This window comes from Engystomops pustulosus, unplaced genomic scaffold (genome assembly GCF_040894005.1).
Source record: "Engystomops pustulosus unplaced genomic scaffold, aEngPut4.maternal MAT_SCAFFOLD_130, whole genome shotgun sequence".
NCBI classification, from domain to species: domain Eukaryota; kingdom Metazoa; phylum Chordata; class Amphibia; order Anura; family Leptodactylidae; genus Engystomops; species Engystomops pustulosus.
The window spans coordinates 66,831-92,009 of record NW_027285011.1 but is presented as its reverse complement, the minus strand read 5'-3'; the positions used below and the strand labels follow the sequence as shown (position 1 = coordinate 92,009).

The following is a 25,179-nucleotide window of genomic DNA, read 5'->3' as shown; positions in this document are numbered from 1 at the left end:
GCGTGTGGTCTCTGTCGGAAATTATATAGCCGAGGAATGGGAGGCTGGGTGTGGTCTCTGTCGTAAATTATATAGCCGAGGAATGGGAGGCTGGGTGTGGTCTCTGTCGTAAATTATATAGCCGAGGAATGGGAGGCTGCGTGTGGCCTCTGTCGGAAATTATATAGCCGAGGAATGGGAGGCTGGGTGTGGTCTCTGTCGTAAATTATATAGCCGAGGAATGGGAGGCTGGGTGTGGTCTCTGTCGTAAATTATATAGCCGAGGAATGGGAGGCTGCGTGTGGCCTCTGTCGGAAATTATATAGCCGAGGAATGGGAGGCTGCGTGTGGCCTCTGTCGGAAATTATATAGCCGAGGAATGGGAGGCTGCGTGTGGCCTCTGGCGGAAATTATATAGCCGAGGAATGGGAGGCTGCGTGTGGCCTCTGGCGGAAATTATATAGCCGAGGAATGGGAGGCTGAGTGTGGCCTCTGGCGGAAATTATATAGCCGAGGAATGGGAGGCTGCGTGTGGCCTCTGTCGGAAATTATATAGCCGAGGAATGGGAGGCTGCGTGTGGTCTCTGTCGGAAATTATATAGCCGAGGAATGGGAGGCTGGGTGTGGTCTCTGTCGTAAATTATATAGCCGAGAAATGGGAGGCTGCGTGTGGCCTCTGTCGGAAATTATATAGCCGAGGAATGGGAGGCTGCGTGTGGCCTCTGTCGGAAATTATATAGCCGAGGAATGGGAGGCTGCGTGTGGTCTCTGGCGGAAATTATATAGCCGAGGAATGGGAGGCTGCGTGTGGTCTCTGGCGGAAATTATATAGCCGAGGAATGGGAGGCTGCGTGTGGTCTCTGGCGGAAATTATATAGCCGAGGAATGGGAGGCTGCGTGTGGTCTCTGTCGGAAATTATATAGCCGAGGAATGGGAGGCTGCGTGTGGTCTCTGTTGGAAATCATATAGCCGAGGAATGGGAGGCTGCGTGTGGTCTCTGTCGGAAATTATATAGCCAAGGAATGGGAGGCTGCGTGTGGCCTCTGTCGGAAATTATATAGCCAAGGAATGGGAGGCTGCGTGTGGCCTCTGGCGGAAATTATATAGCCAAGGAATGGGAGGCTGCGTGTGGCCTCTGGCGGAAATTATATAGCCGAGGAATGGGAGGCTGCGTGTGGTCTCTGTCGGAAATTATATAGCCGAGGAATGGGAGGCTGCGTGTGGTCTCTGTCGGAAATCATATAGCCGAGGAATGGGAGGCTGCGTGTGGTCTCTGTCGGAAATTATATAGCCAAGGAATGGGAGGCTGCGTGTGGCCTCTGTCGGAAATTATATAGCCGAGGAATGGGAGGCTGCGTGTGGCCTCTGTCGGAAATTATACAGACGAGGAATGGGAGGCTGCGTGTGTCCTCTGTCGGAAATTATATAGCCGAGGAATGGGAGGCTGCGTTGGTGAAACTGTAGCTTAGCGTAGAGACTGTACGTGTGACTGATGTGTCTCGAGGTCTGGAGAGCAGACAAAGATATCATCAAGGTAAACCACAGCACAGGAGTACAGCAGATCCCTGAAAATGTCATTCACAAACTCCTGGAAGACAGACAGGAGCATTACATAGACTAAATGGCATCACAAGATATTCAAAGTGGCCATCACAGGTGTTAAACGCCATCTTCCACTCATCTTCCTTGCGGGTCCGGATGAGGTTATAAGCACCATGGAGGTCCAGCTTGGAGAACACCCTAGAACCGTGCAGCTGATCAAAGAGTTCTGTAATCAACGGCAAGGGGGTAGCGTTTTTTAACCGTGACCTTGTTCAGCCTGTGATAGTCAATGGAGGGAAGCAAGGAACCGTCCTTCTTGGTCACAAAGAAGAATCCTGCACCAGCAGGAGAGGAGAATTTTCATATGAGACCTCTCTGCAAGTTCTCCTTAATGAACTCGGACATAGCAGCCGTCTCTGGAACAGAATGTGGAGCTCCTCCTAGGAGGAGAGGCACCTGGCAGGAAATCCACAGGGCAATCGTAGGGACGGTGCAGTGGCAAAGTCTCTGATTGTTTTTTGGAAAAAACATCTGCAAAGTAGCAAGCTGGTAAACCCTCCAGAGAATTGGAAGATAGGACAGGTAGAGGTGTCACCAGGCAGCGTGAGTGGCAATCTAGACACCAACGCAGGATCTCACCCGTCTTCCAGTTGAGGACCGGAGCATGACTTTGCAGCCATGGGAGACCCAGGAGGACAGGTGAAGTGGCTTGTTGCGGCATGTAGAATGACAGTTTTTCTTTGTGAAGAACTCCCACTTGAAGACTGACGGGTTCAGTGCAGTACTGGACCAGATCAGAGAGAAGCTGACTGCTGACCAAGGCAATTACTAGAAGTTGCTTGAGAGGAACGTGATGCTGGGAGACCAGATTGGCATCCAGAAAGTTCCCCGCAGAACCAGAGTCCAAGAAGGCAGAGATTTGCACAGGAGTGCCAGTACTAACACTGAGGAGCGCTGAAACAGTCAGGCATTGAGAAGCTGTATTCGCACCTATGGAGGCTTTTCCCAGAAGCCCTAGGGGCTGGAGTTTTGTGGATGTTTGGGACGGACTGGACAAGCCCCGATGAAGTGCTTGGGACTAGCACAATACAAGCAGAGGTTTTCCTAACAACGTCTGTAGCGTTCCTTGGCTGTGAGTCGGATTCTGTCGACTTGCATAGGTTCTACTGCAGACTGTGCAGCTGGAGGCTGGATCGGCCTTTGTAAAACCGGAGCTAAACGAGGCATACGTGGAAGCTGGACTTGCGGTTGCTCATGACGCAACTCTTCAGCACGCTCCATGAACCGCATGTCTATCCGGGTGGCCAGGGTGATGAGACAACTCAGAATAGCAGGCAAGTCATGAGCGGCCAATGCGTCCTTGACCTGGGAAGACAGTCCTTTCTTGATAGTTGCTGACAAGGCCGCGCCATTCCAGGAGAGCTTGGAAGAGCCCATAGACGAGTTCAGCAGCGCCGTTTCACTCGAGCGGGTTCCTCAAACACAGAGCGCAATTCAGCCAGAAAGGTAGTATGGGTAGCTGTGAATGGAACATTTCTGTCCCATAGGCCAGGGCTTTCCCGGAAAGGAGGCTGCAGATGATTGCAACCTTGGAGCGTTCGGTGACAAACTGGGATGGCATCAGTTCTATGTGCAGCAAGCACTGTGTAATGAAGCCCATCATACTTGTCGGGCCTCGAAAGTCTGAGCCTTGGTTCTGCTGCCGGAAGACTAGCTGGAGTGACCGAAGAAGTCGCCAGCCTGATGCTGGTGCTTGGAGATAAGTAGCTGTTGTAGAGCAGTGGTAACTTGACCAAGCAGTTCTCCTTGAGGCGCAACCTTTTATGACTGCTGGGTGCTGGAAAGATCAGCCAGTACCGGATGTGACAGCTTGGCGGGATCCATGGCCGGACCTTACTGTCAGGGTTCAGGTTCAGTGGTCCCTCGGCACTAGCTGACACCTGGAATCGGAATCTTACTGGCACCTAGCAACACGGAACAGGAACGGAATACAGAAACACTGAAGCAGGTACAGGAACGCAGGAACTTAGTGGGCCTTTCACTTCAACGGGAATGGCTTGAAGATCCAGCGAGGAGTGAGGGGATAAATAGAACTCGGGAGTGGCCAGCACAAATCAGGGTTAAGCTGGCCCTTTAAATTTCTGAGTGCTGGCGCACGCATGCCCTAGGGAGCGTGGCCTATCTGGGATGGGTGCTGGAGCATGGAGAGGTGCGGACCGGGGCAGCGTCGCCACAGAGAGGGCTACGGGTGTGCCTGCGATATGAGGCATGGATTGCAGGGACTCCCGTGACTACAGGGCAGAGGGAGGAAGGGCAGTGGAAGAAAGCACAGAGCAGAGGGAGGAAGGGCAGTGGAAGAAAGCACAGGACAGAGGGAGGAAGGGCAGTGGAAGAAAGCACTGGGCTGCTGGAAGTAGAACAGGGCAGAAGGAGGAAGCATAGAGGAAGAAGCACAGGACAGAGGGAGGAAGGGCAGTGGAAGGAGGAAGCACAGGGGAAGAAGCACAGGACAGAGGGAGGAAGGGCAGGGGGAAGAAGCACAGGGCAGGGGAAGAAGCACAGGGCAGAGGGAGGAAGGGCAGGGAAAGAAGCACAGGACTGCTGTAGGTAACACAGGACAATGGGAGAAAGGGCAGGCAAAGAAAGGGGAAGGAGAGACTAACAGGGCTGCAGAAGGTTGCACAGGGCAGAGGGAGAAAGGGCAGGGGAAGAAAGGGCAGGGCGAGGAAGGGCAGTAAAATAAGCACAGGGCTGTGGTAGGAAACAAAGGGCAGGTGGATGAATGGGGGGAAGAAGCAAAGGTCAGATGTAAGAAGGGCAGGTGGAAGAAGCACATTTTTGCGGGATTTAGCACCGGGCAAAAGGAAGAAGGGCAGGGGAAGAAGCACAGGACAGAGGGAAGAAGGGCAGGGGAAAAAGCACGTAGCTGCTGAAGGTAGTGCAGAGCTGGGGGAGGAAGGGCAGGGGATGAAGCACAAGGCTGTGGGAGGTAGCATAGGGCAGAGGTAGGAAGGGCAGGGGGAAGAAGCATAGGGCTGTGGGAGATAGCGAAGGGTAGGGGAAGAAGCACACGGCTGCTGGAGGTAGTGCTGGACAGGGGGAGGAAGGGCAGGGAATGAAGCACAAGGCTGTGGGAGGTAGCACAGGACAGAGGTAGGAAGGGCAGGGGGAAGAAGCATAGGGCTGTGGGAGATATCGAAGGGTAGGGGAAGAAGCACACGGCTGCTGGAGGTAGTGCTGGACAGGGGGGGGGGGGAGGGCAGGGAATGAAGCACAAGGCTGTGGGAGGTAGCACAGGGCAGAGGTAGGAAGGACAGGGGGAAGAAGCTCATGGCTGTGGGAGATATCGAAGGGTAGGGGAAGAAGCACACGGCTGCTGGAGGTAGTGCTGGACAGGGGGAGGAAGGGCAGGGGATGAAGCACAAGGCTGTGGGAGGTAGCACAGGGCAGAGGTAGGAAGGGCAGGGGGAAGAAGCATAGGGCTGTGGGAGGTAGCGCAAGGCAGGGGGAGGTAGGACAGGGGGAAGAGGCTCATGGCTGTGGGAGATATCGAAGGGTAGGGGAAGAAGCACACGGCTGCTGGAGGTAGTGCTGGACAGGGGGAGGAAGGGCAGGGGAGGAAGTTGCAAGAAGCACAGGGCTGTGGGAGATGGTGCAGGGAAGGGGGAGGAAGAAACAAAGGGCTACGGAAGGTTGCACAGGGCAGGAAGAGGAAGGGCAGGGGAAGCAGCACAGGGCAGAGGCAGGAAGGACATGGGAAAGAAGCACAGGGCTGCAGGAGGTAACAGGGAAGGAGAAGGAAGGCCAGGGTGAAGAATGACAGGTCTGCGGGAGGTAACAGGGCAAGGGGAAGAAGGGCTGGGGGAAGAAGCACAGGGATGTGGGAGGAAGGGCAGGGGGAAGAAGCACAGGGATGTGGGAGGTAGTGCAGAGTAGGGAGAGGTAGCACAGGGCAGGGCAATTAGAGCAGGACAGGGCCATGGGAGCAAGCGTGGTGCAGGTTAGGGGAGGAAAGGGCAAGGGGAATAAGGATAGGGTAGCGGAATGAAAGGTGGGGAAGAAAACGCATGGTAGGGGAAGGAAGGGAAGGGGGAATAAGGACAGGGCAGGGCCAGTATGAGCAGGACAATGCATTGGGAGCAAGCATGGTGAAGGGCAGGGGTAGTACATGCAGCACATGGGGAGTGATCACAGGATAAGGGGTAATAACATTAGAGCTTCCTCGTGCCGCTGGTTTTGTCACCATAGTAGATGAAGCTGGCAGCTCCCTCCTTTCTCCTGGTCAGAGCCATCTGGTCAGAGCCACACATCTGTCCCAGCCATCCCATAATGTATCCAGCTGCCTGGATCTTGCCGGGAGAGGTTTCCCCCACCCTATAATATTATGGTCTCATCAGGGCACTCTATAGGTAGGTGGTGGGGTAGGTTTTGCAGAGTAATAAGCGCCATACTATCCTTGTCTTGTGTGTGACTGTGGGCTCTTTGTCCTAGAGAGGCTCCAGTTATGGGTCACTTATGACCGCTCATGGAAAGTATCAGATCTTTGCCAACACAGGACACTTCAAGGTAAGTGCTGCCTGACTGCCCCTCGGGGCTCATATCTGCCCCTCACCGTGGACTATTCTTCTCATCCATTACTCCACATCGTTATTAACCTTCTATAGGACCATCTCACTCTTCAGTCTCCATGTCCTAACCCCGAGACTTTCTAAAGGGCTGTCTCTCTCTCCTCTGTCTGTCTCCCTCCTCTGTCTGTCTCCCTCCTCTGTCTGTCTCCCTCCTCTGTCTGTCTCCCTCTCCTCTGTCTGTCTCTCTCTCCTTTGTCTGTCTGTCTCTCTCCTCTGTCTGTCTGTCTCTCTCTCCTCTGTCTGTCTGTCTCTCTCTCTCTCCTCTGTGTCTCTCTCTCTCTCTCCTCTGTCTATCTCTCTCTCTCCTCTGTCTCTCTCTCTCTCTCCTCTGTCTCTCTCTCTCTCTCCTCTGTCTCTCTCTCTCTAATAGAGGGGAGTGCAGCTCTCTAGTGTGAGGTTCTCCAGTCTATAGGACTGTATCTCTGCTGTCTCTCTCTCTCTCTCTAATAGAGGGGAGTGCAGCTCTCTAGTGTGAGGTTCTCCGGTCTATAGGACTGTCTCTCTGCTGTCTCTCTCTCCTCTGTCTCTCTCTCTCTAATAGAGGGGAGCGCAGCTCTCTAGTGTGAGGTTCTCCGGTCTATAGGACTGTCTCTCTGCTCTCTCTCTCTCCTCTGTCTCTCTCTCTCTAATAGAGGGGAGTGCAGCTCTCTAGTGTGAGGTTCTCCAGTCTATAGGACTGTATCTCTGCTGTCTCTCTCTCTCTCTCTAATAGAGGGGAGTGCAGCTCTCTAGTGTGAGGTTCTCCGGTCTATAGGACTGTCTCTCTGCTGTCTCTCTCTCCTCTGTCTCTCTCTCTCTAATAGAGGGGAGTGCAGCTCTCTAGTGTGAGGTTCTCCGGTCTATAGGACTGTCTCTCTGCTCTCTCTCTCTCCTCTGTCTCTCTCTCTCTAATAGAGGGGAGTGCAGCTCTCTAGTGTGAGGTTCTCCGGTCTATAGGACTGTCTCTCTGCTGTCTCTCTCTCTCTCCTCTGTCTCTCTCTCTAATAGAGGGGAGTGCAGCTCTCTAGTGTGAGGTTCTCCAGTCTATAGGACTGTCTCTCTGCTGTCTCTCTCTCTCTCTCTCTCTCTCTCTCTCTCTCTCCTCTGTCTCTCTCTCTCTCTCTAATAGAGGGGAGTGCAGCTCTCTAGTGTGAGGTTCTCCAGTCTATAGGACTACGGGTAGATGCTGGGTCCGAGTGTTTCCTCTCGGAGGTGGTAGGAGGATCAAGGGGAGACAAGAGCGCAAAGAGACTCAAGTGCTTCTTTAATGTAAGAGTGATGAGATAAAAGATAATGGGGGTCATTTACTAAGGGCCCGATTCGCGTTTTCCCGATGTGTTACCCGAATATTTCCGATTTGCGCCGATTGTACCTGAATTGCCCCGGGATTTTGGCGCACGCGATCGGATTGTGGCGCATCGGCGGCGGCATGCGCGTGACGGAAATCGGGGGGCGTGGCCGAGCAAAAACCCGACGTATTCGGAAAAACCGCCGCATTTAAAAACCGAAAAAGTGTCGCCCGGGAAGCGCTTACCTTCACCTGGTCCGAGGTGGTGCATTCCGGCGCGTTGAGATGATTTTCAGCGCAGCAGCGCCACCTGGTGGACGGCGGAGGAACTACCTTCACAAATCCCGGCCGGACCCGAATCCTGTGCAGAGAACGCGCCGCTGGATCGCGAATGGGCCGGGTAAGTAAATGTGCCCCAATGACTCTCACCTGATGTTCGGAGGAGTCTGAGCGTGACGGTGAGCAATTTGCTCTTGGAGGTATTCCGATGCTTTCAGGAAACTGGAGAGCTGACAGCCACGAGGTTTAGGTGATGGTCCGTTCTCCCAGGAAGATGGACCGACAGGCAAATGCAGGTGATACACGTGGAATTGGTAACCTCGTTGATCGCGGCGCTGCTATTTCCAGAAGTCACTTGCACAGTGTAGATGAATTCTTTTTTTAATTCTTTTTTTTAAAGTATTTATTGAATCACTAGTGTAACGCGTAGTCTTTCAATAAATACTTTTAAAAAAAGAATTCATCTACACTGTGCAAGTGACTTCTGGAAATAGCAGCGCCGCGATCAACGAGGTTACCAATTCCACGTGTATCACCTGCAGTCTATAGGACTGTCTCTCTGCTGTCTCTCTGTCTCTCTCTCCTCTGTCTCTCTCTCTCTCTCGCTCTCTCTCTCTCCTCTGTCTCTCTCTCTCTAATAGAGGGAAGTGCAGCTCTCTAGTGTGAGGTTCTCCGGTCTATAGGACTGTCTCTCTGCTGTCTCTCTCTCTCCTCTGTCTCTCTCTCTCTAATAGAGGGGAGTGCAGCTCTCTAGTGTGAGGTTCTCCAGTCTATAGGACTGTCTCTCTGCTCTCTCTCTCTCTCCTCTGTCTCTCTCTCTCTCCTCTGTCTCTCTCTCTCTCTCTCTCTCTCTCTCTCTCTCTCTCTCTCTCCTCTGTCTCTCTCTCTCTCTAATAGAGGGGAGTGCAGCTCTCTAGTGTGAGGTTCTCCAGTCTATAGGACTGTCTCTCTGCTGTCTCTCTCTCTCTCTCGCTCTCTCTCTCTCCTCTGTCTCTCTCTCTCTCCTCTGTCTCTTTCTCTCTCCTCTGTCTCTCTGCTGTCTCTCTCTCTCTCTCTCGCTCTCTCTCTCTCTCTCCTCTGTCTCTCTCTCTCTCTCTCTCTAATAGAGGGGAGTGCAGCTCTCTAGTGTGAGGTTCTCCAGTCTATAGGACTGTCTCTCTGCTCTCTCTCTCTCTCTCCTCTGTCTCTCGCTCTCTCTCCTCTGTCTCTCTCTCTCTCTCCTCTCTCTCTCTCTCTCCTCTGTCTCTCTCTCTCTCTAATAGAGGGAAGTGCAGCTCTCTAGTGTGAGGTTCTCCGGTCGATAGGACTGTCTCTCTGCTGTCTCTCTCTCTCTCTCTCTCTCTCTCTCTCTCTCCTCTGTCTCTCTCTCTCTCTAATAGAGGGGAGTGCAGCTCTCTAGTGTGAGGTTCTCCAGTCTATAGGACTGTCTCTCTGCTGTCTCTCTCTCTCCTCTGTCTCTCTCTCCTCTGTCTCTCTCTCTCTCTCCTCTGTCTCTCTCTCTCTCTCTAATAGAGGGGAGTGCAGCTCTCTAGTGTGAGGTTCTCCGGTCTATAGGACTGTCTCTCTGCTGTCTCTCTCTCTCTCTCTCTCTCTCTCTCTCTCTCTCCTCTGTCTCTCTCTCTCTCTCCTCTCTCTGCTCTCTCTCTCTCCTCTGTCTCTCTCTCTCTCTAATAGAGGGGAGTGCAGCTCTCTAGTGTGAGGTTCTCCAGTCTATAGGACTGTCTCTGTGCTGTCTCTCTCTCTCGCTCTCTCTCTCTCTCTCCTCTGTCTCTCTCTCCTCTGTCTCTCTCTCTCCTCTGTCTCTCTCTCTCTCTCTCTAATAGAGGGGAGTGCAGCTCTCTAGTGTGAGGTTCTCCGGTCTATAGGACTGTCTCTCTGCTTTCTCTCTCTCTCTCTCTCTCTCTCTCTCTCTCTCTCTCTCTCTCTCTCCTCTGTCTCTCTCTCTCTCCTCTGTCTCTCTCTCTCTCTAATAGAGGGGAGTGCAGCTCTCTAGTGTGAGGTTCTCCAGTCTATAGGACTGTCTCTCTGCTCTCTCTCTCTCTCCGCTGTCTCTCTCTCTCTCCTCTGTCTCTCTCACTCTCTCTAATAGAGGGGAGTGCAGCTCTCTAGTGTGAGGTACTCCAGTCCTGGTGATCAGTCCTGCTGTGATATAGTGACTGCAGCGCAGTGATGGTGATCAGTCCTGCTGTGATATAGTGACTGCAGCGCAGTGATGGTGATCAGTCCTGCTGTGATATAGTGACTGCAGCGCAGTGATGGTGATCAGTCCTGCTGTGATATAGTGACTGCAGCGCAGTGATGGTGATGAGTCCTGCTGTGATATAGTGACTGCAGCGCAGTGATGGTGATTAGTCCTGCTGTGATATAGTGACTGCAGCGCAGTGATGGTGATCAGTCCTGCTGTGATATAGTGACTGCAGCGCAGTGGTGGTGATCAGTCCTGCTGTGACATAGTGACTGCAGCGCAGTGGTGGTGATCAGTCCTGCTGTGATATAGTGACTGCAGCGCAGTGATGGTGATCAGTCCTGCTGTGATATAGTGACTGCAGCGCAGTGGTGGTGATCAGTCCTGCTGTGATATAGTGACTGCAGCGCAGTGGTGGTGATCAGTCCTGCTGTGATATAGTGACTGCAGCACAGTGGTGGTGATCAGTCCTGCTGTGATATAGTGACTGCAGCGCAGTGGTGGTGATCAGTCCTGCTGTGATATAGTGACTGCAGCGCAGTGATGGTGATCAGTCCTGCTGTGATATAGTGACTGCAGCGCAGTGGTGGTGATCAGTCCTGCTGTGATATAGTGACTGCAGCGCAGTGGTGGTGATCAGTCCTGCTGTGATATAGTGACTGCAGCGCAGTGGTGGTGATCAGTCCTGCTGTGATATAGTGACTGCAGCGCAGTGGTGGTGATCAGTCCTGCTGTGATATAGTGACTGCAGCGTAGTGGTGGTGATCAGTCCTGCTGTGATATAGTGACTGCAGCGCAGTGGTGGTGATCAGTCCTGCTGTGACATAGTGACTGCAGCGCAGTGGTGGTGATCAGTCCTGCTGTGATATAGTGACTGCAGCGCAGTGATGGTGATCAGTCCTGCTGTGATATAGTGACTGCAGCGCAGTGATGGTGATCAGTCCTGCTGTGATATAGTGACTGCAGCGCAGTGATGGTGATCAGTCCTGCTGTGATATAGTGACTGCAGCGCAGTGATGGTGATCAGTCCTGCTGTGATATAGTGACTGCAGCGCAGTGGTGGTGATCAGTCCTGCTGTGATATAGTGACTGCAGCGCAGTGATGGTGATCAGTCCTGCTGTGATATAGTGACTGCAGCGCAGTGATGGTGATCAGTCCTGCTGTGATATAGTGACTGCAGCGCAGTGGTGGTGATCAGTCCTGCTGTGATATAGTGACTGCAGCGCAGTGATGGTGATCAGTTCTGCTGTGATATAGTGACTGCAGCGCAGTGATGGTGATCAGTCCTGCTGTGACATAGTGACTGCAGCGCAGTGATGGGGATCAGTCCTGCTGTGATATAGTGACTGCAGCGCAGTGGTGGTGATCAGTCCTGCTGTGATATAGTGACTGCAGCGCAGTGATGGTGATCAGTCCTGCTGTGATATAGTGACTGCAGCGCAGTGATGGTGATCAGTCCTGCTGTGATATAGTGACTGCAGCGCAGTGGTGGTGATCAGTCCTGCTGTGATATAGTGACTGCAGCGCAGTGGTGGTGATCAGTCCTGCTGTGACATAGTGACTGCAGCGCAGTGATGGTGATCAGTCCTGCTGTGATATAGTGACTGCAGCGCAGTGATGGGGATCAGTCCTGCTGTGATATAGTGACTGCAGCGCAGTGATGGTGATCAGTTCTGCTGTGATATAGTGACTGCAGCGCAGTGATGGTGATCAGTCCTGCTGTGATATAGTGACTGCAGCGCAGTGATGGTGATCAGTCCTGCTGTGATATAGTGACTGCAGCGCAGTGATGGTGATCAGTCCTGCTGTGATATAGTGACTGCAGCGCAGTGATGGTGATCAGTCCTGCTGTGATATAGTGACTGCAGCGCAGTGGTGGTGATCAGTCCTGCTGTGATATAGTGACTGCAGCGCAGTGGTGGTGATCAGTCCTGCTGTGACATAGTGACTGCAGCGCAGTGATGGTGATCAGTCCTGCTGTGATATAGTGACTGCAGCGCAGTGGTGGTGATCAGTCCTGCTGTGACATAGTGACTGCAGCGCAGTGGTGGTGATCAGTCCTGCTGTGATATAGTGACTGCAGCGCAGTGATGGTGATCAGTCCTGCTGTGATATAGTGACTGCAGCGCAGTGGTGGTGATCAGTCCTGCTGTGAGATAGTGACTGCAGCGCAGTGGTGGTGATCAGTCCTGCTGTGATATAGTGACTGCAGCGCAGTGATGGTGATCAGTCCTGCTGTGATATAGTGACTGCAGCGCAGTGATGGTGATCAGTCCTGCTGTGATATAGTGACTGCAGCGCAGTGATGGTGATCAGTCCTGCTGTGATATAGTGACTGCAGCGCAGTGATGGTGATCAGTCCTGCTGTGATATAGTGACTGCAGCGCAGTGGTGGTGATCAGTCCTGCTGTGATATAGTGACTGCAGCGCAGTGGTGGTGATCAGTCCTGCTGTGATATAGTGACTGCAGCGCAGTGATGGTGATCAGTCCTGCTGTGATATAGTGACTGCAGCGCAGTGGTGGTGATCAGTCCTGCTGTGATATAGTGACTGCAGCGCAGTGATGGTGATCAGTCCTGCTGTGACATAGTGACTGCAGCGCAGTGGTGGTGATCAGTCCTGCTGTGATATAGTGACTGCAGCGCAGTGATAGGGATCAGTCCTGCTGTGATATAGTGACTGCAGCGCAGTGGTGGTGATCAGTCCTGCTGTGATATAATGACTGCAGCGCAGTGGTGGTGATCAGTCCTGCTGTGATATAGTGACTGCAGCGCAGTGATGGTGATCAGTCCTGCTGTGATATAGTGACTGCAGCGCAGTGGTGGTGATCAGTCCTGCTGTGATATAGTGACTGCAGCGCAGTGATGGGGATCAGTCCTGCTGTGATATAGTGACTGCAGCGCAGTGATGGTGATCAGTCCTGCTGTGATATAGTGACTGCAGCGCAGTGATGGTGATCAGTCCTGCTGTGATATAGTGACTGCAGCGCAGTGGTGGTGATCAGTCCTGCTGTGATATAGTGACTGCAGCGCAGTGATGGTGATCAGTCCTGCTGTGACATAGTGACTGCAGCGCAGTGGTGGTGATCAGTCCTGCTGTGATATAGTGACTGCAGCGCAGTGATGGTGATCAGTTCTGCTGTGATATAGTGACTGCAGCGCAGTGGTGGTGATCAGTCCTGCTGTGACATAGTGACTGCAGCGCAGTGGTGGTGATCAGTCCTGCTGTGATATAGTGACTGCAGCGCAGTGATGGTGATCAGTCCTGCTGTGATATAGTGACTGCAGCGCAGTGATGGTGATCAGTCCTGCTGTGATATAGTGACTGCAGCGCAGTGGTGGTGATCAGTCCTGCTGTGATATAGTGACTGCAGCGCAGTGGTGGTGATCAGTCCTGCTGTGATATAGTGACTGCAGCGCAGTGATGGTGATCAGTCCTGCTGTGATATAGTGACTGCAGCGTAGTGGTGGTGATCAGTCCTGCTGTGACATAGTGACTGCAGCGCAGTGGTGGTGATCAGTCCTGCTGTGATATAGTGACTGCAGCGCAGTGGTGGTGATCAGTCCTGCTGTGATATAGTGACTGCAGCGCAGTGGTGGTGATCAGTCCTGCTGTGATATAGTGACTGCAGCGCAGTGGTGGTGATCAGTCCTGCTGTGATATAGTGACTGCAGCGCAGTGGTGGTGATCAGTCCTGCTGTGATATAGTGACTGCAGCGCAGTGGTGGTGATCAGTCCTGCTGTGATATAGTGACTGCAGCGCAGTGGTGGTGATCAGTCCTGCTGTGATATAGTGACTGCAGCGCAGTGGTGGTGATCAGTCCTGCTGTGATATAGTGACTGCAGCGCAGTGGTGGTGATCAGTCCTGCTGTGACATAGTGACTGCAGCGCAGTGATGGTGATCAGTCCTGCTGTGACATAGTGACTGCAGCGCAGTGGTGGTGATCAGTCCTGCTGTGATATAGTGACTGCAGCGCAGTGGTGGTGATCAGTCCTGCTGTGATATAGTGACTGCAGCGCAGTGATGGTGATCAGTCCTGCTGTGATATAGTGACTGCAGCGCAGTGATGGTGATCAGTCCTGCTGTGATATAGTGACTGCAGCGCAGTGGTGGTGATCAGTCCTGCTGTGATATAGTGACTGCAGCGCAGTGATGGTGATCAGTCCTGCTGTGATATAGTGACTGCAGCGCAGTGATGGTGATCAGTCCTGCTGTGATATAGTGACTGCAGCGCAGTGATGGTGATTAGTCCTGCTGTGATATAGTGACTGCAGCGCAGTGATGGTGATTAGTCCTGCTGTGATATAGTGACTGCAGCGCAGTGGTGGTGATCAGTCCTGCTGTGATATAGTGACTGCAGCGCAGTGGTGGTGATCAGTCCTGCTGTGATATAGTGACTGCAGCGCAGTGATGGTGATCAGTCCTGCTGTGATATAGTGACTGCAGCGCAGTGGTGGTGATCAGTCCTGCTGTGATATAGTGACTGCAGCGCAGTGATGGTGATCAGTCCTGCTGTGATATAGTGACTGCAGCGCAGTGGTGGTGATCAGTCCTGCTGTGATATAGTGACTGCAGCGCAGTGATGGTGATCAGTTCTGCTGTGATATAGTGACTGCAGCGCAGTGGTGGTGATCAGTCCTGCTGTGATATAGTGACTGCAGCGCAGTGGTGGTGATCAGTCCTGCTGTGATATAGTGACTGCAGCGCAGTGGTGGTGATCAGTTCTGCTGTGATATAGTGACTGCAGCGCAGTGGTGGTGATCAGTCCTGCTGTGATATAGTGACTGCAGCGCAGTGATGGTGATCAGTCCTGCTGTGATATAGTGACTGCAGCGCAGTGGTGGTGATCAGTCCTGCTGTGATATAGTGACTGCAGCGCAGTGGTGGTGATCAGTCCTGCTGTGATATAGTGACTGCAGCGCAGTGATGGTGATCAGTCCTGCTGTGATATAGTGACTGCAGCGCAGTGATGGTGATCAGTCCTGCTGTGATATAGTGACTGCAGCGCAGTGGTGGTGATCAGTCCTGCTGTGACATAGTGACTGCAGCGCAGTGATGGTGATCAGTCCTGCTGTGATATAGTGACTGCAGCGCAGTGATGGGGATCAGTCCTGCTGTGACATAGTGACTGCAGCGCAGTGGTGGTGATCAGTCCTGCTGTGATATAGTGACTGCAGCGCAGTGATGGTGATCAGTCCTGCTGTGATATAGTGACTGCAGCGCAGTGGTGGTGATCAGTCCTGCTGTGATATAGTGACTGCAGCGCAGTGATGGTGATCAGTCCTGCTGTGATATAGTGACTGCAGCGCAGTGGTGGTGATCAGTCCTGCTGTGATATAGTGACTGCAGCGCAGTGATAGGGATCAGTCCTGCTGTGATATAGTGACTGCAGCGCAGTGATGGTGATCAGTCCTGCTGTGATATAGTGACTGCAGCGCAGTGATGGTGATCAGTCCTGCTGTGATATAGTGACTGCAGCACAATGATGGTGATCAGTCCTGCTGTGATATAATGACTGCAGCGCAGTGGTGGTGATCAGTCCTGCTGTGATATAGTGACTGCAGCGCAGTGGTGGTGATCAGTCCTGCTGTGATATAGTGACTGCAGCGCAGTGGTGGTGATCAGTCCTGCTGTGATATAGTGACTGCAGCGCAGTGATGGTGATCAGTCCTGCTGTGATATAGTGACTGCAGCGCAGTGATAGGGATCAGTCCTGCTGTGATATAGTGACTGCAGCGCAGTGGTGGTGATCAGTCCTGCTGTGATATAGTGACTGCAGCGCAGTGATGGTGATCAGTCCTGCTGTGATATAGTGACTGCAGCGCAGTGATGGTGATCAGTCCTGCTGTGATATAGTGACTGCAGCGCAGTGGTGGTGATCAGTCCTGCTGTGATATAGTGACTGCAGCGCAGTGGTGGTGATCAGTCCTGCTGTGACATAGTGACTGCAGCGCAGTGGTGGTGATCAGTCCTGCTGTGATATAGTGACTGCAGCGCAGTGGTGGTGATCAGTCCTGCTGTGATATAGTGACTGCAGCGCAGTGGTGGTGATCAGTCCTGCTGTGATATAGTGACTGCAGCGCAGTGGTGGTGATCAGTCCTGCTGTGATATAGTGACTGCAGCGCAGTGGTGGTGATCAGTCCTGCTGTGATATAGTGACTGCAGCGCAGTGATGGTGATCAGTCCTGCTGTGATATAGTGACTGCAGCGCAGTGGTGGTGATCAGTCCTGCTGTGATATAGTGACTGCAGCGCAGTGATGGTGATCAGTCCTGCTGTGATATAGTGACTGCAGCGCAGTGGTGGTGATCAGTCCTGCTGTGATATAGTGACTGCAGCGCAGTGGTGGTGATCAGTCCTGCTGTGATATAGTGACTGCAGCGCAGTGGTGGTGATCAGTCCTGCTGTGATATAGTGACTGCAGCGCAGTGATGGTGATCAGTCCTGCTGTGATATAATGACTGCAGCGCAGTGATGGTGATCAGTCCTGCTGTGATATAGTGACTGCAGCGCAGTGATGGTGATCAGTCCTGCTGTGATATAGTGACTGCAGCGCAGTGGTGGTGATCAGTCCTGCTGTGATATAGTGACTGCAGCGCAGTGATAGGGATCAGTCCTGCTGTGATATAGTGACTGCAGCGCAGTGATGGTGATCAGTCCTGCTGTGATATAGTGACTGCAGCGCAGTGATGGTGATCAGTCCTGCTGTGATATAGTGACTGCAGCGCAGTGATAGGGATCAGTCCTGCTGTGATATAGTGACTGCAGCGCAGTGGTGGTGATCAGTCCTGCTGTGATATAGTGACTGCAGCGCAGTGATGGTGATCAGTCCTGCTGTGATATAGTGACTGCAGCGCAGTGGTGGTGATCAGTCCTGCTGTGATATAGTGACTGCAGCGCAGTGGTGGTGATCAGTCCTGCTGTGATATAGTGACTGCAGCGCAGTGATGGTGATCAGTCCTGCTGTGATATAGTGACTGCAGCGCAGTGATGGTGATCAGTCCTGCTGTGATATAGTGAATGCAGCGCAGTGGTGGTGATCAGTCCTGCTGTGATATAGTGACTGCAGCGCAGTGGTGGTGATCAGTCCTGCTGTGATATAGTGACTGCAGCGCAGTGATGGTGATCAGTCCTGCTGTGATATAGTGAATGCAGCGCAGTGGTGGTGATCAGTCCTGCTGTGATATAGTGACTGCAGCGCAGTGGTGGTGATCAGTCCTGCTGTGATATAGTGACTGCAGCGCAGTGATGGTGATCAGTCCTGCTGTGATATAGTGACTGCAGCGCAGTGGTGGTGATCAGTCCTGCTGTGATATAGTGACTGCAGCGCAGTGATGGTGATCAGTCCTGCTGTGATATAGTGACTGCAGCGCAGTGATGGTGATCAGTCCTGCTGTGATATAGTGAATGCAGCGCAGTGGTGGTGATCAGTCCTGCTGTGATATAGTGACTGCAGCGCAGTGGTGGTGATCAGTCCTGCTGTGATATAGTGACTGCAGCGCAGTGGTGGTGATCAGTCCTGCTGTGATATAGTGACTGCAGCGCAGTGGTGGTGATCAGTCCTGCTGTGATATAGTGACTGCAGCGCAGTGATGGTGATCAGTCCTGCTGTGACATAGTGACTGCAGCGCAGTGATGGTGATCAGTCCTGCTGTGATATAGTGACTGCAGCGCAGTGATGGTGATCAGTCCTGCTGTGATATAGTGACTGCAGCGCAGTGATGGTGATCAGTCCTGCTGTGATATAGTGACTGTGCAGCGCAGTGATGGTGATCAGTCCTGCTGTGATATAGTGACTGCAGCGCAGTGATGGTGATCAGTCCTGCTGTGATATAGTTACTGCAGCACAATGATGGTGATCAGTCCTGCTGTGATATAGTGACTGCAGCGCAGTGATGGTGATCAGTCCTGCTGTGATATAGTGACTGCAGCGCAGTGGTGGTGATCAGTCCTGCTGTGACATAGTGACTGCAGCGCAGTGGTGGTGATCAGTCCTGCTGTGATATAGTGACTGCAGCGCAGTGGTGGTGATCAGTCCTGCTGTGATATAGTGACTGCAGCGCAGTGGTGGTGATCAGTCCTGCTGTGATATAGTGACTGCAGCGCAGTGATGGTGATCAGTCCTGCTGTGATATAGTGACTGCAGCGCAGTGATGGTGATCAGTCCTGCTGTGACATAGTGACTGCAGCGCAGTGATGGGGATCAGTCCTGCTGTGATATAGTGACTGCAGCGCAGTGGTGGTGATCAGTCCTGCTGTGATATAGTGACTGCAGCGCAGTGATGGTGATCAGTCCTGCTGTGATATAGTGACTGCAGCGCAGTGATGGTGATCAGTCCTGCTGTGATATAGTGACTGCAGCGCAGTGGTGGTGATCAGTCCTGCTGTGATATAGTGACTGCAGCGCAGTGATGGTGATTAGTCCTGCTGTGATATAGTGACTGCAGCGCAGTGGTGGTGATCAGTCCTGCTGTGATATAGTGACTGCAGCGCAGTGATGGTGATCAGTCCTGCTGTGATATAGTGACTGCAGCGCAGTGGTGGTGATCAGTCCTGCTGTGATATAGTGACTGCAGCGCAGTGATGGTGATCAGTCCTGCTGTGATATAGTGACTGCAGCGCAGTGGTGGTGATCAGTCCTGCTGTGATATAGTGACTGCAGCGCAGTGGTGGTGATCAGTCCTGCTGTGATATAGTGACTGCAGCGCAGTGGTGGTGATCAGTCCTGCTGTGATATAGTGACTGCAGCGCAGTGGTGGTGATCAGTCCTGCTGTGATATAGTGACTGCAGCGCAGTGGTGGTGATCAGTCCTGCTGTGATATAGTGACTGCAGCGCAGTGATGGTGATCAGTCCTGCTGTGATATAGTGACTGCAGCGCAGTGGTGGTGATCAGTCCTGCTGTGATATAGTGACTGCAGCGCAGTGATGGTGATCAGTCCTGCTGTGATATAGTGACTGCAGCGCAGTGGTGGTGATCAGTCCTGCTGTGATATAGTGACTGCAGCGCAGTGGTGGTGATCAGTCCTGCTGTGATATAGTGACTGCAGCGCAGTGATGGTGATCAGTCCTGCTGTGATATAGTGACTGCAGCGCAGTGGTGGTGATCAGTCCTGCTGTGATATAGTGACTGCAGCGCAGTGGTGGTGATCAGTCCTGCTGTGATATAGTGACTGCAGCGCAGTGGTGGTGATCAGTCCTGCTGTGATATAGTGACTGCAGCACAATGATGGTGATCAGTCCTGCTGTGACATAGTGACTGCAGCGCAGTGATGGGGATCAGTCCTGCTGTGACATAGTGACTGCAGCGCAGTGATGGTGATCAGTCCTGCTGTGACATAGTGACTGCAGCGCAGTGATGGTGATCAGTCCTGCTGTGACATAGTGACTGCAGCGCAGTGATGGTGATCAGTCCTGCTGTGATATAGTGACTGCAGCGCAGTGGTGGTGATCAGTCCTGCTGTGATATAGTGACTGCAGCGCAGTGGTGGTGATCAGTCCTGCTGTGACATAGTGACTGCAGCGCAGTGATGGTGATCAGTCCTGCTGTGATATAGTGACTGCAGCGCAGTGGTGGTGATCAGTCCTGCTGTGACATAGTGACTGCAGCGCAGTGATGGGGATCAGTCCTGCTGTGACATAGTGACTGCAGCGCAGTGGTGGTGATCAGTCCTGCTGTGATATAGTGACTGCAGCGCAGTGATGGTGATTAGTCCTGCTGTGATATAGTGACTGCAGCGCAGTGATGGTGATCAGTCCTGCTGTGATATAGTGACTGCAGCGCAGTGGTGGTGATCAGTCCTGCTGTGATATAGTGACTGCAGCGCAGTGATGGTGATGAGTCCTGCTGTGATATAGTGACTGCAGCGCAGTGGTGGTGATCAGTCCTGCTGTGATATAGTGACTGCAGCGCAGTGATGGTGATCAGTCCTGCTGTGATATAGTGACTGCAGCGCAGTGATGGTGATCAGTCCTGCTGTGATATAGTGACTGCAGCGCAGTGATGGTGATCAGTCCTGCTGTGATATAGTGACTGCAGCGCAGTGATGGTGATCAGTCCTGCTGTGATATAGTGACTGCAGCGCAGTGGTGGTGATCAGTCCTGCTGTGATATAGTGACTGCAGCGCAGTGATAGGGATCAGTCCTGCTGTGATATAGTGACTGCAGCGCAGTGATGGTGATCAGTCCTGCTGTGATATAGTGACTGCAGCGCAGTGGTGGTGATCAGTCCTGCTGTGATATAGTGACTGCAGCGTGGTGATGGTGATCAGTCCTGCTGTGATATAGTGACTGCAGCGCAGTGGTGGTGATCAGTCCTGCTGTGATATAGTGACTGCAGCGCAGTGGTGGTGATCAGTCCTGCTGTGATATAGTGACTGCAGCACAGTGGTGGTGATCAGTCCTGCTGTGATATAGTGACTGCAGCGCAGTGATGGTGATGAGTCCTGCTGTGATATAGTGACTGCAGCGCAGTGATGGTGATGAGTCCTGCTGTGATATAGTGACTGCAGCGCAGTGATGGTGATCAGTCCTGCTGTGATATAGTGACTGCAGCGCAGTGATGGTGATCAGTCCTGCTGTGATATAGTGACTGCAGCGCAGTGGTGGTGATCAGTCCTGCTGTGATATAGTGACTGCAGCGCAGTGATAGGGATCAGTCCTGCTGTGATATAGTGACTGCAGCGCAGTGGTGGTGATCAGTCCTGCTGTGATATAGTGACTGCAGCACAGTGGTGGTGATCAGTCCTGCTGTGAGATAGTGACTGCAGCGCAGTGGTGGTGATCAGTCCTGCTGTGATATAGTGACTGCAGCGCAGTGGTGGTGATCAGTCCTGCTGTGATATAGTGACTGCAGCACAGTGGTGGTGATCAGTCCTGCTGTGATATAGTGACTGCAGCGCAGTGGTGGTGATCAGTCCTGCTGTGATATAGTGACTGCAGCGCAGTGATGGTGATCAGTCCTGCTGTGAGATAGTGACTGCAGCGCAGTGGTGGTGATCAGTCCTGCTGTGACATAGTGACTGCAGCGCAGTGATGGGGATCAGTCCTGCTGTGATATAGTGACTGCAGCGCAGTGGTGGTGATCAGTCCTGCTGTGATATAGTGACTGCAGCGCAGTGATGGTGATCAGTCCTGCTGTGACATAGTGACTGCAGCACAGTGATGGTGATCAGTCCTGCTGTGAGATAGTGACTGCAGCGCAGTGGTGGTGATCAGTCCTGCTGTGATATAGTGACTGCAGCGCAGTGATGGTGATCAGTCCTGCTGTGATATAGTGACTGCAGCGCAGTGATGGTGATCAGTCCTGCTGTGATATAGTGACTGCAGCGCAGTGGTGGTGATCAGTCCTGCTGTGATATAGTGACTGCAGCGCAGTGGTGGTGATCAGTCCTGCTGTGATATAGTGACTGCAGCGCAGTGATGGGGATCAGTCCTGCTGTGATATAGTGACTGCAGCGCAGTGGTGGTGATCAGTCCTGCTGTGAGATAGTGACTGCAGCGCAGTGGTGGTGATCAGTCCTGCTGTGATATAGTGACTGCAGCGCAGTGGTGGTGATCAGTCCTGCTGTGATATAGTGACTGCAGCCTGCGTCTCCTCCCCTGTCTCGCCTGTGTCTCCTCTGTCTCGCCTGTGTCTCCTCTGTCTCGCCTGTGTCTCCTCTGTCTCGCCTGTGTCTCCTCTGTCTCGCCTGCGTCTCCTCTGTCTCGCCTGCGTCTCCTCCCCTGTCTCGCCTGCGTCTCCTCCCCTGTCTCGCCTGCGTCTCTTCCCCTGTCTCGCCTGCGTCTCCTCCCCTGTCTCGCCTGCGTCTCCTCCCCTGTCTCGCCTGTGTCTCCTCCCCTGTCTCGCCTGTGTCTCCTCCCCTGTCTCGCCTGTGTCTCCTCCCCTGTCTCGCCTGTGTCTCCTCCCCTGTCTCGCCTGTAACTCCTCCCCTGTCTCGTCTGTGTCTCCGCCCCTGTCTCGCCTGTGTCTCCTCCCCTGTCTCGCCTGTGTCTCCTCCCCTGTCTCGCCTGTGTCTCCTCCCCTGTCTCGCCTGTGTCTCCTCCCCTGTCTCGCCTGTGTCTCCTCCCCTGTCCCGCCTGTGTCTCCTCCTCTGTCCCGCCCGTGTCTCCTCCTCTGTCTCGCCTCCGTCTCCTCCCCTGTCTCGCCCGTGTCTCCTCCCCTGTCTCGCCCGTGTCTCCTCCTCTGTCTCGCCCGTGTCTCCTCCTCTGTCTCGCCCGTGTCTCCTCCTCTGTCTCGCCCGTGTCTCCTCCTCTGTCTCGCCCGTGTCTCCTCCTCTGTCTCGCCCGTGTCTCCTCCTCTGTCTCGCCCGTGTCTCCTCCCCTGTCTCGCCCGTGTCTCCTCCCCTGTCTCGCCCGTGTCTCCTCCTCTGTCTCGCCCGTGTCTCCTCCTCTGTCTCGCCCGTGTCTCCTCCTCTGTCTCGCCCGTGTCTCCTCCTCTGTCTCGCCCGTGTCCTGTCTCTCTCTCTCTCTCTCTCTCTCTATCTCTCTCTGTCCTTGGGTTTCAGATGTTGGAGTCTCATCTGTTTTCTGATTCTTTTATCAGGGAAATGTCGTTGCCATCAAACACGTAAATAAGAAGCGCATCGAGCTGACCAGACAAGTCCTGTTTGAGCTAAAGCATGTAAGTGTAATGTTACTGTGACATCACTGGGGACATGGAAGTGTAATGTTACTGTGACATCACTGGGGACATGGAGGTGTAATGTTACTGTGACATCACTGGTGACATGTAAGTGTAATGTTACTGTGACATCACTGGTGATATGTAAGTGTAATGTTACTGTGACATCACTGGGGACATGGAGGTGTAATGTTACTATGACATCACTGGTGACATGGAGGTGTAATGTTACTATGACATCACTGGGGACATGGAGGTGTAATGTTACTATGACATCACTGGTGACATGGAGGTGTAATGTTACTATGACATCACTGGTGATATGTAAGTGTAATGTTACTATGACATCACTGGTGACATGGAGGTGTAATGTTACTATGACATCACTGGTGACATGGAAGTGTAATGTTACTATGACATCACTGGTGACATGGAGGTGTAATGTTACTATGACATCACTGGGGACATGGAGGTGTAATGTTACTATGACATCACTGGTGACATGGAAGTGTAGTGTTACTGTGACATCACTGGTGACATGGAGGTGTAATGTTACTATGACATCACTGGTGACATGGAGGTGTAATGTTACTGTGACATCACTGGGGACATGTAAGTGTAATGTTACTGTGACATCACTGGTGATATGTAAGTGTAATGTTACTGTGACATCACTGGGGACATGGAGGTGTAATGTTACTGTGACATCACTGGTGATATGTAAGTGTAATGTTACTGTGACATCACTGGTGATATGTAAGTGTAATGTTACTGTGACATCACTGGTGACATGGAGGTGTAATGTTACTATGACATCACTGGTGACATGGAAGTGTAATGTTACTATGACATCACTGGTGACATGGAGGTGTAATGTTACTGTGACATCACTGGGGACATGTAAGTGTAATGTTACTGTGACATCACTGGTGATATGTAAGTGTAATGTTACTGTGACATCACTGGGGACATGGAGGTTTAATGTTACTGTGACATCACTGGTGATATGTAAGTGTAATGTTACTATGACATCACTGGGGACATGGAGGTGTAATGTTACTATGACATCACTGGGGACATGGAGGTGTAATGTTACTGTGACATCACTGGTGACATGTAAGTGTAATGTTACTGTGACATCACTGGTGACATGTAAGTGTAATGTTACTGTGACATCACTGGTGACATGGAGGTGTAATGTTACTGTGACATCACTGGGGACATGGAAGTGTAATGTTACTGTGACATCACTGGTGACATGGAGGTGTAATGTTACTGTGACATCACTGGTGATATGTAAGTGTAATGTTACTATGACATCACTGGTGACATGGAGGTGTAATGTTACTGTGACATCACTGGTGATATGTAAGTGTAATGTTACTATGACATCACTGGTGACATGGAAGTGTAATGTTACTATGACATCACTGGTGACATGGAGGTGTAATGTTACTATGACATCACTGGTGACATGGAAGTGTAATGTTACTATGACATCACTGGTGACATGGAGGTGTAATGTTACTATGACATCACTGGTGACATGGAGGTGTAATGTTACTATGACATCACTGGTGATATGTAAGTGTAATGTTACTGTGACATCACTGGTGACATGGAAGTGTAATGTTACTGTGACATCACTGGTGACATGTAAGTGTAATGTTACTATGACATCACTGGTGACATGGAGGTGTAATGTTACTGTGACATCACTGGTGACATGGAAGTGTAATGTTACTATGACATCACTGGTGACATGTAAGTGTAATGTTACTGTGACATCACTGGGGACATGGAGGTGTAATGTTACTATGACATCACTGGTGACATGGAAGTGTAATGTTACTATGACAGCACTGGTGACATGGAGGTGTAATGTTACTGTGACATCACTGGGGACATGGAAGTGTAATGTTACTGTGACATCACTGGTGACATGGAGGTGTAATGTTACTATGACATCACTGGTGACATGGAGGTGTAATGTTACTGTGACATCACTGGGGACATGGAGGTGTAATGTTACTATGACATCACTGGGGACATGGAGGTGTAATGTTACTATGACATCACTGGGGACATGGAGGTGTAATGTTACTATGACATCACTGGTGATATGTAAGTGTAATGTTACTGTGACATCACTGGTGACATGGAGGTGTAATGTTACTATGACATCACTGGTGACATGGAAGTGTAATGTTACTGTGACATCACTGGTGACATGGAGGTGTAATGTTACTGTGACATCACTGGTGATATGTAAGTGTAATGTTACTGTGACATCACTGGTGATATGGAGGTGTAATGTTACTATGACATCACTGGTGACATGGAAGTGTAATGTTACTATGACATCACTGGGGACATGGAAGTGTAATGTTACTGTGACATCACTGGTGACATGGAAGTGTAATGTTACTATGACATCACTGGTGACATGGAGGTGTAATGTTACTATGACATCACTGGGGACATGGAGGTGTAATGTTACTATGACATCACTGTTGACATGGAAGTGTAATGTTACTGTGACATCACTGGTGACATGGAGGTGTAATGTTACTATGACATCACTAGTGACATGGAAGTGTAATGTTACTGTGACATCACTGGTGACATGGAAGTGTAATGTTACTATGACATCACTGGTGACATGTAAGTGTA

At 51.9% G+C, this 25,179-nt stretch overlaps 1 protein-coding gene across 1 annotated transcript in view; it reads left to right on the top strand.

Annotated features, from left to right (window-relative positions):
* NPR2 (natriuretic peptide receptor 2) overlaps window positions 1-25,179 on the top strand; it is a 156,964-nt gene that overhangs the window by 75,102 nt on the left and 56,683 nt on the right. Inside the window, exons 9-10 of the mRNA XM_072131743.1 lie at window positions 6,014-6,088; window positions 22,429-22,506. Coding sequence (XP_071987844.1) covers window positions 6,014-6,088; window positions 22,429-22,506 — 153 coding nt within the window. The remainder of the gene's footprint in view (window positions 1-6,013; window positions 6,089-22,428; window positions 22,507-25,179) is intronic.